At 37.9% G+C, this 14,670-nt stretch overlaps 1 protein-coding gene and 1 long non-coding RNA gene across 8 annotated transcripts in view; one reads left to right on the top strand and one right to left on the bottom strand.

Moving 5' to 3' along the window:
* LOC105487966 (WD repeat domain 19) overlaps nt 1-14,670 on the bottom strand; it is a 93,725-nt gene that overhangs the window by 47,653 nt on the left and 31,402 nt on the right. For 6 of the 7 annotated variants that reach the window (XR_011621350.1, XM_071093720.1, XM_071093719.1 and 3 more), the window contains 8 exons: nt 13,687-13,859; nt 13,490-13,604; nt 12,461-12,567; nt 11,597-11,719; nt 6,944-7,093; nt 3,587-3,734; nt 3,252-3,456; nt 3-162 (listed from right to left, as the gene is read on the bottom strand). Coding sequence is in view for 6 of the 7 variants with exons in the window: in XM_071093720.1 (XP_070949821.1) it covers nt 3-162; nt 3,252-3,456; nt 3,587-3,734; nt 6,944-7,093; nt 11,597-11,719; nt 12,461-12,567; nt 13,490-13,604; nt 13,687-13,859 (1,181 nt within the window). In the remaining variant the exon portion in view is untranslated. The remainder of the gene's footprint in view (nt 1-2; nt 163-3,251; nt 3,457-3,586; nt 3,735-6,943; nt 7,094-11,596; nt 11,720-12,460; nt 12,568-13,489; nt 13,605-13,686; nt 13,860-14,670) is intronic. The other variant, XM_071093721.1, reaches the window with a different exon arrangement.
* Nucleotides 58-12,185, top strand: LOC139362435 (uncharacterized). Its single transcript, XR_011621351.1, has 4 exons — nt 58-169; nt 6,540-6,657; nt 9,410-9,769; nt 11,976-12,185. It is a non-coding gene; the product is annotated as an uncharacterized lncRNA (long non-coding RNA).

Genomic DNA, 14,670 nt, shown 5'->3' on the forward strand with positions numbered 1-14,670 from the left:
ACCTTTATTTGTTCCAAGGACATCACCATGCCAACATTTCCAATTCTCCGATAAACACGGATTGCAAACTCCACTTCCATGTGATGTAGACAAGCTCTGGCCAACTCATTCCAGGCAGCCTCATCATTCAGAATCCTGCACATTTCCCAAGCATCAGAGAACCTGGGATGTAAGTACATAAGCTTAATCAGAACGCTCCACTTGCCACGTTAGGCAATTTTCAGACTACATGTTATCTAACAGTGTGCCCCAGATAAACTGTCTAAAACATTTCTTAACCTGTAATCGTCATTTGCAAGTAATGAAAAGACACTTAAGCTTTCTTCCTTTGTGCAGATAAATGTTTTTCCCTGAATTTCTTTTATCAATCTGAATCTACTCTGTAATCAGCCTACTCAATTAACAACTAAACTAATGCTATTCATTTATTTCTTTTTATTTCACACATAGATGAATATTATTTTTGTTCTCCATAAGTCTAATAAAATTAGTATTCTATTCCTATAAATTTAGAAGTTTAAAACAGGGGTCAGCAAACTATGGCTCATGGGCCAAATCTAGTCAGATGCTGTTTTGAAAATACAGCTTGAGTGGAACAAAGTCACTCATCAGCCCACTCTTTTTTTTTTTTTTTGAAGACAGAGTCTTGCTCTGTCGCTCAGGGTGGAGTGCAGTGGCGCAATCTCACTTAACTGCAACCTTGGCCTCCCCAGTTTGTTATTCTCCTGCCTCAGCCTCCTGAGTAGCTGGGACTACAGGTTGCGCACTACCACGCCAGCTAATTTTTTGTATTTTTAGTAGAGATGGGGTTTCACCATGTTAGGCAGGATGGTCTTGACCTGCTGACCTCGTGATCCACCCGCCTTGGCCTCCCAAAGTGCTGGGATTACAGGCGTGTGCCACCGCACCCGGCCCAGCCCACTCTTTAATGGATTGTCTGTGGCCACTTTCCGGCTACAACAGCCAGCCTGAGTAGCTGTGATAGAGACCCTATGGCCCTTAAAGCTTGAAATATTTACCATTTGGACCATAACAGAAAAGGTTTTCAGACCTCTGGTTTAAAACATGAACATAAATGCCAATTAAACTTTTGGTGGAACCTCTACATGAGTGAATATATTTCATTCATCTATCTATTCATTTATCCATTTATCTATTCACCTATTCATTTTTCCATCCAACACACATTTACTGAGCTCCTCTTATGTGCTTGGAAACATGACACAAAAATCAACCACAGTTGCTGTCCTTAAGGCAGTCACAATTGGGGAAGGTGGAAGAGACAGATAAGGAAACAAATGACTATAACACAGTTTGACAGAAGTAACTGAGTACTTACAATAGATAACTCTTGGTGCTAAGTCTTTTGCATAAATTCCCTTACCCTAATAACACTACCTACTAAGTATTATTATTATTTCTCCTTTAAAGATTAGGAAAGTGAGGCTTACAGATGTTAAAAGACTAGCCCAAGGCACACAGAGATAAGTGGTGTCATGCTCTTAACCACTGTGTATACTGCATCCTGGCTCTGAGGCAACACATCAGAAAGACCCCAAGCAGGACTGCTTGTGGTGGTGGGGAAGTCGGGGAAGGCTTCCTGGAGCAGCAGATGGCTCCACTAATTTCTGATGGGTAAAGAAAGAGGGGTTACTACATTCAGAGATAGCGAAAGGGCACTCCAGGAAGAATCATGAAATATATGCAATTTCAGCAGCCAGTGGAACAGAGAGGGAGTTGAGTGGAAACAGCTGAGCTGGTCTTAAATCATGAAGTGCCTAGTAGGTCATGGAGGTCCCCCAGGAATTTGGATTTGTTTGTAAAAGCAATAGGAAGTCGCTGAAGTATCTTGAGCAGGGAAATGAGGGGATCAAATCACATTTTCAAAAGTGTGTGGAGAACAGATGAGATCGTTATAAGGCTACTGGCAGACACAGCAGTTAGGAAGTGGAGAGTTACATTACACGTTATTCCAAGTGAGGGCCTGGGTAAAGACAAGGGAACACAGGAGGAGGAAAGGAGCTGGTGTGTGTGTGTGTTAAGGCATGTGCATGTGTGATTAGAGTGAGGGAAAATAGGGGTCTGTGGAAATTGATGAGTTCAGTTTTAGAAAGGGCAAGTTTGAAGAGCTCATGGACTTCCAAGTACATATGACTGGAAGGTAGTTGTAAGTACAGGTTTAAGATAAAGACACAGATTTTAAAGTCAACTTCATATGGGTGGTATGTTGAGCCATGTTAAGCAGAGATTTACTCAGGAAGAATAATTAGAGTAAGAAGAGAAGGAAACTCATGAGACCCCAACAAACAGCACATTTAAGAGAGGCTCAGAAGAATTAGAACGTCAAAGGAAATTCACAGTGGCTCTAGGAGATAAGAGAAAAAAACAGGAAAAGGAAATTACAAGCAAAGCAAAAATCAAACTTCATTATGATGAAATCAAGATATTGTTGACATAATTAGGTTTATTAGGATTTCACAATAACTGGGCTCTTTGGAAGCTTAGAAACTGTTTTGTTCTTACGGGCTTTCTTACAATAAAGTACTCATAATAAAAACAGCTTACTATCTTATCTGAGCCTCACAATACCCCTGTGAAATGAACAAGGGAAGTGCTGTTATCTCCATCTATTGAATAGGATTTGACATTTTATCAAAAAGACACCTGCACTCATTTGTTTGCTGCAGCACTATTCACAATAGCAAAGTCATGGAATCAACTAAGTGTCCATCAACAGATGACTGGATTTTAAAACGTGGTGTGTATATACAGACATACACAACATGGAATACTACTCAGCTGTTAAAAATGAAATCATGTCTTTTGCAGCAATATGGATGGAATTCGAGGTCATTATCCTAAGTGAAATACCCCAAAGTCAAAAACTGCACGTTCTCACTTAGAAGTGGGAGATAAACAATGGGTACACATGGACATACAGGTGGAATAAGAGACACTGGAAACTCCAAAAGGTGGGACGGTGAGACGGGGTTGAGGGATAAAATACTGCCTACTGGGTGCAGTGTTCACTATTCTGGTGATGGGTACATTAAAAGCCCAGACTTCACCATATGCACTATATCCATGTAGCACAACTGCACTTATATTTCCACATTTATAAAAAATAAAAAATATTCTTGCAAGGAGAAAGAATAAAGCAATAAAATAAGATAAAATAATTATAGGATTTGACCTTTAAAATCACAAAAGCAAACGAGAAGTTCCAAAAGAAGAAGTGTTTGAAAGCCTACCTTTTTAGCATTAAATTCTGTGCCAGCATTGGTCTCAGTTCGTCAGGCCCCGTATCTCTGAAGTTGCTGAGAAAGCCATAGGTGCTAAGGTAGATGTTGTTTACTTTTCCACTCTGTGTTTGGCAGGTCAACTCTCCATTATATAGCAGCAAAGGTTTATGAGCAAAAGGAACTTTGGTGCTACCAGCCAAAATAACCTTGGCTCCTACATTATAAAACAGAAATCTCAAAGCTGAAAGCTAATACTCAGCACAAAAATCAGAAAGGCATGTTTTAATTTTACTGCAATGGGGAAATTCATTTGTCAGCAAATATACACAAAAGGGGTTTAGTACCTTGTATAGTGTCCTTGTGAAAGACATAAGTGTACACCTTATCATCATCATAAGCAATAAATACACCTTTATCCATTGGCCAGTTTTCCCAAAGAACACCTTTAATGGTTGGTGAAAAATCTGGAATCTCATAGGTAGTGTCATTAACCTACAAAATAAGATTTACAGATTTGCCCCAAGTCTGTACTTAAATCATTATCATTTGCCGTGGTAGAGGCCTGTTTGCAGCCTTAGCTGGCTTTAGCTAAGTCATATTCAACTTAACATCACTCCAACAACAACAGGAAAGAAAGTTTCTTTTTCCATTCTTATCCTAGGTCTGGCTTGAAAAAACTATAGTTATTTGGAAAATCCAAGGTTTGATCTAAAATCTGGCAAATTTGTAGGAGAACGCACGAGTCTAGACACAAAGCTTCAGCTTAAGGAAAAAAAATTAAAGCTGCTCAAGATGACAGAAATTTAAACTACGAACACACTTGTACTTGTGTTTAGAAATTTTTCATAATACTGAGTATTTGATAATACTGGGTATTAAGAAACAAATTAATTCACATGATTGAAGTAAATTACACTAGGGATGCTTTATTTCAAAAGACTTCTCTAAAATGCATATCAACAAATATAAATATACAATCATCCCTCAATATCCATGAGGGATGGGTTCCAGGATCTACTACGGATAGCAAAACCCACAGATGCCCAAATCCCTGACCCATAAAATGCTGTAATATGTGTATAACCTGTGTACACCCTCCCTTATACTTTAAATCGTCTCTAGATTACTTATAATACCTAATACAACATAAACGCCATGTAAATTGTTGTCATACTGTATTGGGAATATAGATAAGAAAAATTTTCTGCACAGGTTTAGCGTAGACAAAGCCATCCATTTTTCCTCTGAATATTTTTGATCCACAGTTGGTTGAATCCGTAGATGAGGAACCCACAGATAGGGTGGGCTGACTGTAATATCATACTAAATAAGCTATTTATAAAAATCAGTCCATATAAATCCTGTGAACGCAGGCAGATAGGCTTATATATATCCTGAATAGGGAACTGAAAAATATCTGCCTCCTCCTACTCTCAAAATAAAAATGAAATATAAAATCCCTGCAAATAATAAGTAATATTACAAAGCTGTGTTATTTAATATAGTAGTTGCTATTATAATATCTACATGTAGCCAGATGTACCTATTAAGCACTGAAATATGCCAAGTCCGAATTGAGATATGTTTAAGTGTAAACTATACACTCAGAGAGTTCGCATGAAAAAAAGATTGTAAAATATCTCATTACTTTTTTTATATTCAATTACACATTGAAATGATAATCTTGAGATACCATTGCATACCAGTCAGAATGGCGATTATTAAGTCAAGAAACAATAGATGCTGGCAAGGCTGAGGAGAAAGAGGAATGCTTTTACACTGTTAGTGGGAATGTAAATTCGTTCAACCATTGTGGAAGACAGTATGGCGATTCCTCAAGGGTTTAGTTAAATATATTAAAATTAATTTCACCTGTTTGTTTTTTATCTTTTAAAAAATGTAGCTAATATAAAATTTTTAATTATATATGTGGTTCACATTATATTTCCATTGGACAGTGCTACTTACAAGATATTGTACTAATTACTTCATTTCATGCTAACCTTATACTCTAAAAGACAGGTACTATTATTATTCCCATTTTACAGATGAAGAAACTGAAGTACAGGGAAATCTGCCCAAAGTCACACAGCTAGTAGGTCGACGGCCAGTATTGGAACCCAGGCAGTCTGGATCCTGAGTCTCTGCTTCTAATCCATGTTAGTCTATGTTATACTGATGCTCACTTTGTATAGATGAGCACATCAGTGCCACTGGACTAGTGGTTGAACTTTTTTTAAAAAAAGGTAACCATTTGTTGAGTGCTTATTATGTGGCTAACACTGTACTAAAAGCTTACATGCATCATCCTATTAACTTTTCATTTAACAACCCTACAAAGTAGTTACTAGAACTGTCTCCATCTTAGACAGACAGGAAAACTGGAAATCCAATCAAAGTGAGAGCTCCTTGACAGAAATTATCAAGAAAAAGAGAACTGTAAATGGAGAAAGTAAAAATGAATGAAATCACCTTGTTTAAGGCTGACCTTACTCCTTACCCTTTCCTAGCAGCCACACCCTATTTTTGACTTTAACTCCTGACAGACACCTGATTTACCCTCCTACTCTCTTGTCTATTCTGTCTAAGCCACAGTTTCTAACTGTGGTGAACCCACACGGGGGAAATTCAAGGCAGCTCTAATTAGTTCCCTGTTATAGAAAGGAAACCTATACAAGGTGGAATTTCCATATTAAGTAGAGGGAACTCGAGCTTTATATTCATTTATGTCATTCATCCTTCCTTATTTGCTTTGCAATTGGGGGAGGAGTGCATTGAGTAAGAACTAGCAAATTAGGAATTTGGCATAGATAATCCAGGTACATTTGTGGAAATTCATTATATTTGTCAAATAAAGAAAGAAAAGAAAAGAAAAAGAAGAGAAGGAAAGGAAGGGAAGGGAAAGGGAAAAGAAGGGAAGGGAAAGAAAAGGAAGAAGGGGTGGGCATGGGGAGGAAGTAAGTCTTTGTATCAAGCGAAGTGTAGCAGTGAGGAGCAGGCTGTTTACATTGAGGGAACACCACAGTGAGACCTAGGGACCTGGAAACAGTATTAAGGATGGGTCTACAAGCAGCTGTAGTTTATGTGATTTGACCAAGAACATAGTAAACTATTAACAGGATATAAAAAGTAAATGAAAAATCCAATTATAGTAACTAATGTAAAGGCACATCTCCTTTTTTCTAAATCTATTTTCAAAAAAGTTAAAGATGTTTAAAAATATGAGTGGCTGATTTTTAAAATGGGCTCATCCATTTTTATTCATCTAATACAGAAATACCTGTTCCTTGTGCTCAGGATCTTTAAGGAAAGAGGAAAATCAACTGAGGTGTGCAGAAAGGACAGATAAGCTCACTGCCTATTGGGAGAGAAAAGTCATGTACAGGAAGATACACTATAATTATTGTATTGTGCAGTAAGTATACGATAAGGTTGAAAGTGGTATAGGATATAATAACTATTTTTTCCCATTAAAAATCTTTCTGGGATGGCCACTGTGAAAAATTACAGAATAATGGAAAAAGTTGTCTTGATATAGTCATAAGAAATCTATCATAAACATGATATGAAGATGATAGCGAAGAACTACAATCCTTGGCACTAATTAATAGAAAATTTTACATGAGATATGCTTTAAACACACTTTTTTCCCCCTATATTGCATTTCAAAAAATAAACATTTAAAAATGTTCTAGACTTACTGGACAGTAAACAAATCCATCACTTTTTTCATCAATGAAAACTAATCTGGTACCATTTGGGTCGGGAAAAATCTTTTTCACACTGACAGGATGTCGATAATCATTAACGAATTGCCAGTCTTCAATGTAGAAATACTGAACGACACCAGTCTAAAAAAAAAAAATTCAGTCATGAAAATATAAAAGGTAGTCAAGGAAATACTAACTTTCAACATTTAAATTAAACATACATCCTAATTTTAAGAGAAAAATGTCATGTTTTTGATGAAGTGACTAAGAATAATATTTAGTATATGTGAAAGGTACAGACTCAAGAAAATAAATACAATGGGAAAAGCTGGGCGCAGTGGCTCTCGCCTGTAATCCCAGCACTTTGAGAGGGATTTCACCATGTTAGCCAGGATGGTCTCAATCTGCTGACCTCGTGATCTGCCTGCCTCAGCCTCCCAAAGTGCTGGGATTACAGGTGCGAGCCACCGCACCCAGCCCAGCCCACTCTTTAATGGGCGGGCGGATCTGCCTCCCGGGTTCAAGTGATTCTCCTGCCTCAGCCTCCCGAGTAGCTGGGATTACAGGCATGCGCCACCATGCCCAGTTAATTTTTGTATTTTTAATAGAGACGGGGTTTCACCATGTTGGTCAGGCTGGTCTCGAACTCCTGACCTCAAGTGATCCTGGCCTCGAACTTCTGACCTCAAGTGATCTGCCCACCTCGGCCTCCCAAAGTGTTGGGATTACAGCCATGAGCCACAGCACCTGGCCATGTTCACTATCGTCACTGAAGTGATGGTGTGTCATGGGTGTATACATATGTCAAAACCTATCAAATTGTACACTTTTAAATTTTAATTTATTTGTTTTTTTGGAGACAGAGTCTTGCTCTGTCACCTAGGCTGTGTGCAGTGGTGCGATCTCAGCTCACTGCAACCTCCACCTCTCAGGCTCAAGTGATTCTCCTGCCTCAGCCTCCCGAGTAGCTGGGACTACAGGCGTACGCCATTAAGCCCAGCTAATTTTTGTATTTTCAGTATAAACGGGATTTTACCATGTCGTCCAAGCTGGCCTCAAACTCCTGAGCTCAGGCAATCAGCCTGTCTTAGCCTCCCAAAGTGCTGGGATTACAGGCATGAGCCACCGTGCCCATCCAAATTGTACACTTTAACAGTGCATTTTTCTTGCATGTCAATGAAACTTCAATAAAGCTGCCAAAAACCATGATATTTTCTGAATTACTCAAGAATGAAACTGGAATAGTTGCTGCTTAAGGAACAGACTACTACACTTATTCCAAAAGTACTGTGGCATAGTGGAAAGAGTAGATTTTCCATCAGGAAATTTTAGTTTAAGTTCCAGTTTGCTACAGACTTGCTAGCCTCTCAATCTTCAGTATCTTCCTCCTGAAAATTTCCCTGTGTATTTTATAGATGAGATAAAATAAGTGAGATCAAGGCTCTATAAACTATTAGCGTCATACAAATTTCCTGTTCTGTATTTTTCCATATCACCAAATTACCTGATATATGAGACCTACCTTACTGATGTATATTATCTCAAAGACTTACTAGTTTCGGTCAAACTTAAATTTTAAAAAGTCTCTCATATGGCAACAAGCATGGTTTAAAACATGTTCTTTCAAAAATATAATTTAGGTCAGGCACCTGTGGCCCATGCCTGTAATTCCCGCACTTTGGGAGGCCAAGGTAGGAGGATCATTTGAGGCTAGGAGTTCAAGACCAGCCTGAGCAACACAGTGAGATCCAGTCTCTACCAAAAAAAAATTAAAAAAAAAAAAAATTAATTAGCAGGTTTCTAAAATAAATAAATAAATAAAAAGAAAATATAAAAAAAATATTTCAGCTGGGCACAGTGGCTCACACCTGTAATCCCAGCACTTTGGGAGGCTGAGGCAGGTGGATCACGAGGTCAGGAGTTCAAGACCAGCCTGGCCAAGATGGTGAAACTCCGTACCTACTAAAAATACAAAAATTAGCTGAGTGGGGTGGTGGGTGCCCATAATCCCAGCTACTAGGGAGGCTGAGGCAGAGTACTGCTTGAACCTAGGAAGTGGAGGTTGGAGTGAGCCAAGATCGCGCCACTGCACTCCAGCCTGGGTTACAGAGTGAGACTCCGTCTCAAAACAAACAAACAAAAAATTTTTGAGGTCCATTTCTTAAAAAAAAAAAAAAAAGAAAAAAGAAAAAAATTAAAAACTAAAAATTAGCAGGGCATGGTGGCATGCACCTGTAGTCCCAGTTACTCAGAAGGATGAGGCAGGAGGATTGCTTGAGCCCAGGAGGTTGAGATTGTAGTAAGCTATGATCGTGCTGCTGCACTCCAGCCTGGGTGACAGAGTGAGACCCTGTCTCTAAAAAATAATAATGGTAATGATAATTTCATGTGAAAAAGTGGAAACTTTTAAAATAGTAAATAACTTTTTCTTTGCTGTTGTTGTTTTTTGTTTTTCAGACGGGGTCTTGCTCTGTTACCCAGGCTGGAGTGTAGTGGCACGATCTCAGCTCACTGGCAACCTCCACCCCCGGGGCTCAAGTGATCTTCCCATCTCAGCCTCCTGAGTAGCTGGGAGCACAGGCACACACCACCACGTCTGACTGTTTTTTTGTATTTTTATTAGAGATGGGGGTCTCGCCTTGTTGCTCAGGTTGGTCTCGAACTCCTGAGCTCAAGCGATCCACCCGCCTCGGCCTCCCAAAATGCTGGGATTTTAGGTGGGAGCCACTGCACCCGGCCAATATTTTGCTGAAGTGGAAAATAATGCATTTTCTACCAACCTTACTTAATTCTTTTACAGACTGATCAAAGTAACAGGTATGGCATACTTTGAAAAATCTGTGAAAACTGTTTTACAAATATAAGATGCTATAACTGTTTTATGTGCATGTGGCTAATGTAATATTTGGAGATATAGAGTACCTATGGTTCAAAGGATGAATAAATTGAAGTCAGATTCTCAATATTCAATTAATCTTAATATTTGCTGAATGCCTACTAAATGCAGGCATTAGAGATTTGAAGTTGAATTGTCTACGTTCATCACCAAATTAAATCCTTAAGGCACCCAGATAGGGAAAATGATGCTTGGAGGGGTTAAACACCAGCTAGCAAGTAATAGAACTGGTGTTTGAGCCCAGATTTGCTAGGCTCCAAAGTCTGAGCTTTTCACTAGGCCATCAAAATTGCTTAAAATCACAAAAGCACTGACATTAACAAATCATGCCACCTACGTGTTCTATACATGTACAGTCATTCACCACATAAGGTTTCGGTCAGCGATGGACTGTGTATATGATGATAGTCCCATAAGATCAGGATGGAGGTGAAAAATTCTTATTGCCTAGTGATATCGTGAATGTTATAATGTCAAAGCATAAGCCATTACTCATAAGTTTGTGGTGATGCTGGTGTAAACAAACCTCGTGTGCTGCCAGTTATGTAAAAATATAGCGCATATAATTATGTGTAGCACATAATACTTGATAATGATAATAAGTGACTGTTACTGGTTTATATATTTATTATACTATACTTTTTATTGTTATTTTAGAGTGTACTCCTATTTATTTAAAAAAAACTTAACTATAAAACAGGCTCAACCAGGTCCTTCAGGAGGTATCCTGAAGGCATTGTTATCATAGGAGATGAGAGTTCCATGCATGTTATTCCCGCTGAAGACCTTCCAGTGGGACAAGATGCAGAGGTGGGAGACAGTGATACTGATGATCTTGATGCTATGCTGGCCTGCACTAATGTGTGTGTTTGTGTCTTAGTTTTTATAAAAAGTTTAAAAGTTAAAAAAAGTGAAAAATAGAGAAAGGCTTACAGAATAGGATATATTTTTTCAGAAAATATTTTGTGTAACTATACAATGTGTTTGTTAACAAACTAAGTGTTACTACAAAAGAGTCAAGTGTTTAAGTGTTACTAAGTGTTATTAGCTTAGTAACACTTTAAGCTAAGTGTTACTACAAAAGAGTCAAAAAGTTTTTAAAAATTTAAAAGCTTATAAAGTAAAAAAGTTATAGTGAGATAAGGTTAATTTATTATTGAAGAAAAAAATTTTAAATAAATTTAGTGTCCCTAAGTACACAATGTTGATAAAATCCATGGTAGTGTACAGTAATGCCGCAGGCCTTCATAGTCACTCACCACTCACTCACTCACTCACTCACCCAGAGGCATTTCCAGTCCTGCAAGCTCCTGTCATGCTAAGTGCCCTATACAGGCATGCTGTTTTAAATATTTTATATCACATGTTTACGGTACCTTTTCTATGTTTAGATACAATTGTGTTACAATTGCCTATAGCGTTCAGTACAGTCACATACTGTACTGGTTTGTAGCCTAGAAGCAATAGGCTCTACCACACAGGCTAGGTGTGTAGTGGGCTGTACCATCTAGGTTCCTGTAAGCACACTCCATGACATCCACACAATGACGAACTTGCCCAACGACATGTTTCTCAGAATGAATCTCCATTGCTAAGAGACACACGAATGTATATAATTAATCACAGATAACTTCAGTAATTGTATTGGATTCAATACAGAAAAAAGGCTGGTAGGAGAAGGAAATGACAGATCACAAAGTAAAAATTAGAAATTCCCAATGTTCTCTAATAAAGAAGGTGACACATACATCTGTACCATAGATGAGGAAATCACTAGTTAAGGCATGGCATAAGATACGGCACTTATCATCCACTGCTGGGAAAAGCCGAGTCTCACGTTCTTCTTGAGCATCCAATATTTCACTTTCTATCTAAAATGTAAAGAATAATAATGGCTCACAGATTCATTTGAGTAAACCTGCTATACAACATCTAGGGGTGTCTTTTTCTCAAGTTCAACTAAACATTCAGACTCCCAAGACTACCAGAGGTCAGTTTAGTCAGAAAGCTATCAGACAGGAACCACAGCTTGCCAGCAAGGTAGCACAGACGTCCCTCTTAGTGTGAACAGTCTTTACTGCAGGCTCTGCAGCTATCTAATTGCTAATCTCTTTGTCTTCCATGAAGAGCCATGAAACAGATGTGAGAAATACCCTGACTTAGAAGCCCCCTTTTCACAGGTGCCAACATCTCTTGAACAACTCAGCAGGCATGGTTTCAAAGACCCCCACACACATAATGCCCAAATATGAGTCAGCACCTTCCAGGAAGCCCGAAGGTATGGCATTCCCATCAGGTTTTTATGGTTTTGTGTATAGTTCCTTCTAGTTGCAGTTTACCAACAGGGTAATTATTATTACTATTATTTTTGCTAAAGGCTATGTTGTGAGTAGCACTGTTGATATTTATCAGGTTTTTGGGGAACAGGGTTAGAAAGTCAATAGAACTTCTCATATAGAAGGGGAAGGGTTTTGTTAATCCTTTACTCACACCTGGCTTTCTAGTTAGTCTGTACATCCTTGCTTCCTAACCAATATTCTTGATAATCAGACATTAGGCTGTTCATCATAACTTAACTTAGCATGTCTCCAGGACATCAAAATTATACTTACCAAATGTAACTGGACTTTGCCTTCAAAAAGTGCAGCAGCATAGTCAGAATGAAGGCAAATACTGGCTACTGTTCCCAGATACTCCATATCTTTCAATTTTTTCACAGCTGTAGCAATTTTTAAAAATCAACACATTAAAATATTGGTAAAACTATCTCATACATACTTGCAAATAATTTTAAAAGGTGTGCTTTTGCAAAAATATTCTGAACTTAAAATTTCATTTTAATCTTAAATGATTAAATGATTAAATTGACTCTTAAAGATTAAATTTCATTTTAATCTTAGTTGCCATATAAATTTGCCTTCAGGCATTCCATTATGGTTTACATGAAACAAAGTAATAGAAAATAAAATCACATGCAAAACAATTAAGAATTAAACCTTAAGTGGCAATAAACTTAATGGTGTTTCCTGTTTAACCAGTTAATTTTCAGGTTTGTTCTATTCCTGAGGGTTACCTGACCTAGAATTGGGGAAAGGTGATGGGGAGGAAGAAGGAGAAGAAAAAACAAAACAAGGTTTTCCTCACGTGCTAGTAGCTATTATTTAAAGCATAAAAGGGGAGACAGAACTAACATTTATTAAGTACCCACTAGGTTTAGGAGTGCTTAAAACAGTCACTGTGCCAAGTGAGATCACGCATTTTATTTTATTTAATCTTCCTCATGATCCATTAAAGTAGAAGTACCTCATTTTCTAGATGAGTAAGGCTCACAAACGCAAAGTGATTTGTCTATAGTCACTTAACTAACCGAGGCAGAAAGGGAAATTAAATCCAGGGCCTCTCTAATTCTGAAGCTCATACTCTACCCACTATGCTATGCTGCCTTCACTACACAGGTAAAGAATAAAAGCTTTCTAAAAATTATGTGAATTTTTAGAAGACTTACAAAACCATTTAAGCTAAGAATGAGATATATGAACAAAAGAGTGAAAGACTTGGTCCTAAAAGAAACTTCCAGTGCTTACCAAATAAGAACAGAAACTATATGCTAGATAAGAATAAACAACTAGACTTAGACTTGCCATTCTCTCCAAGGACATAAAACCAAGCTCGATTATTCATTCCTACAGCCAGATGATAAAGACCTACTGCCACAAAGTTGGGTTCCACATCAACAGAAACTGTGATTGGTAGCTCCTACATAGAGAAAAATAGTAATAAATCAACTGCTAAACTTATTTTATTAAGAAATAAGAGAAAAATAACACCATTTTCATACTCCTTCAATAGGGTTGGCTACGGTGACTTCAAGGAGGGAGGTGAGATAGGCAATCCTTGTGCTGCAGGCATCCCCAAGTATAGGAAGCTTGGTCAGGAAAACATGAAGTGAGCCCCTTTGGGTGGAGAGTGCTAGCAACTGGCCATCATCAGTCCAGGACAAGGTACCCAATCCTGAAATAATCGACAAAATAAATGATCATTCAAAAACAATATATAGTTGCAGGCAGCAAACACATATTTTCATTTGAGCTACCAGAGACATAACAATTTTCAAATATCTTCCTTACCAGTTTAAGTAGTTTTTATTTAGAGTAGGAAATGTGCCATGGATTGGCATAAGAATATGAGCATTGGCTCATTCCCTGTGGTTCAAAGGGAAAGTACAGTTATGTGTCACTTAACAACAGGACCATGTTCTGAGAAATCTGTCATTAGGTGACTTTGTTGTTGTGTGAACATCATAGAGTGTACTTACACAAACCTAGATGAAACAGCCTACTACATACCTAGGCTATATTGTAGAGCCTATTGCTCCTAGGCTATAAGCCTGTATGGCATGCTACTGTACTGAACACTGTGCAACTGTAACACAGCAGTATTTGCACATTGAAACATATCTAAACATAGAAAATGTAGAGTAAGCCTGAATAACAAAACAAGACCCTGTCTCAAAAAAAAAAAAAAAAAGAAAAAAGAAAAAGAAAAAGAAAAAGTGGTAAATATGGACCATGTATGTGGACCACTGTTGACTGAAACGTCATTATGTGGGTCATGACTATCTATAAGAATTTATACTTTACATTAGAATTAGGATAAAATTCACTATAAATCTCTGGATCAAAGTAGACATATCTTTCTAGTCAAGCAGTATGACAACATAATTACTAAAATAAGGAGACTATTTTAGGGAACTCTAGTAAAGAATATTAAAATTTATTTCTGGCCAGGCACAGTGGCTCACGCCTGTAATCCCAGCACTTTG

Source organism: Macaca nemestrina, chromosome 3, assembly GCF_043159975.1.
Source record: "Macaca nemestrina isolate mMacNem1 chromosome 3, mMacNem.hap1, whole genome shotgun sequence".
NCBI lineage: Eukaryota > Metazoa > Chordata > Mammalia > Primates > Cercopithecidae > Macaca > Macaca nemestrina.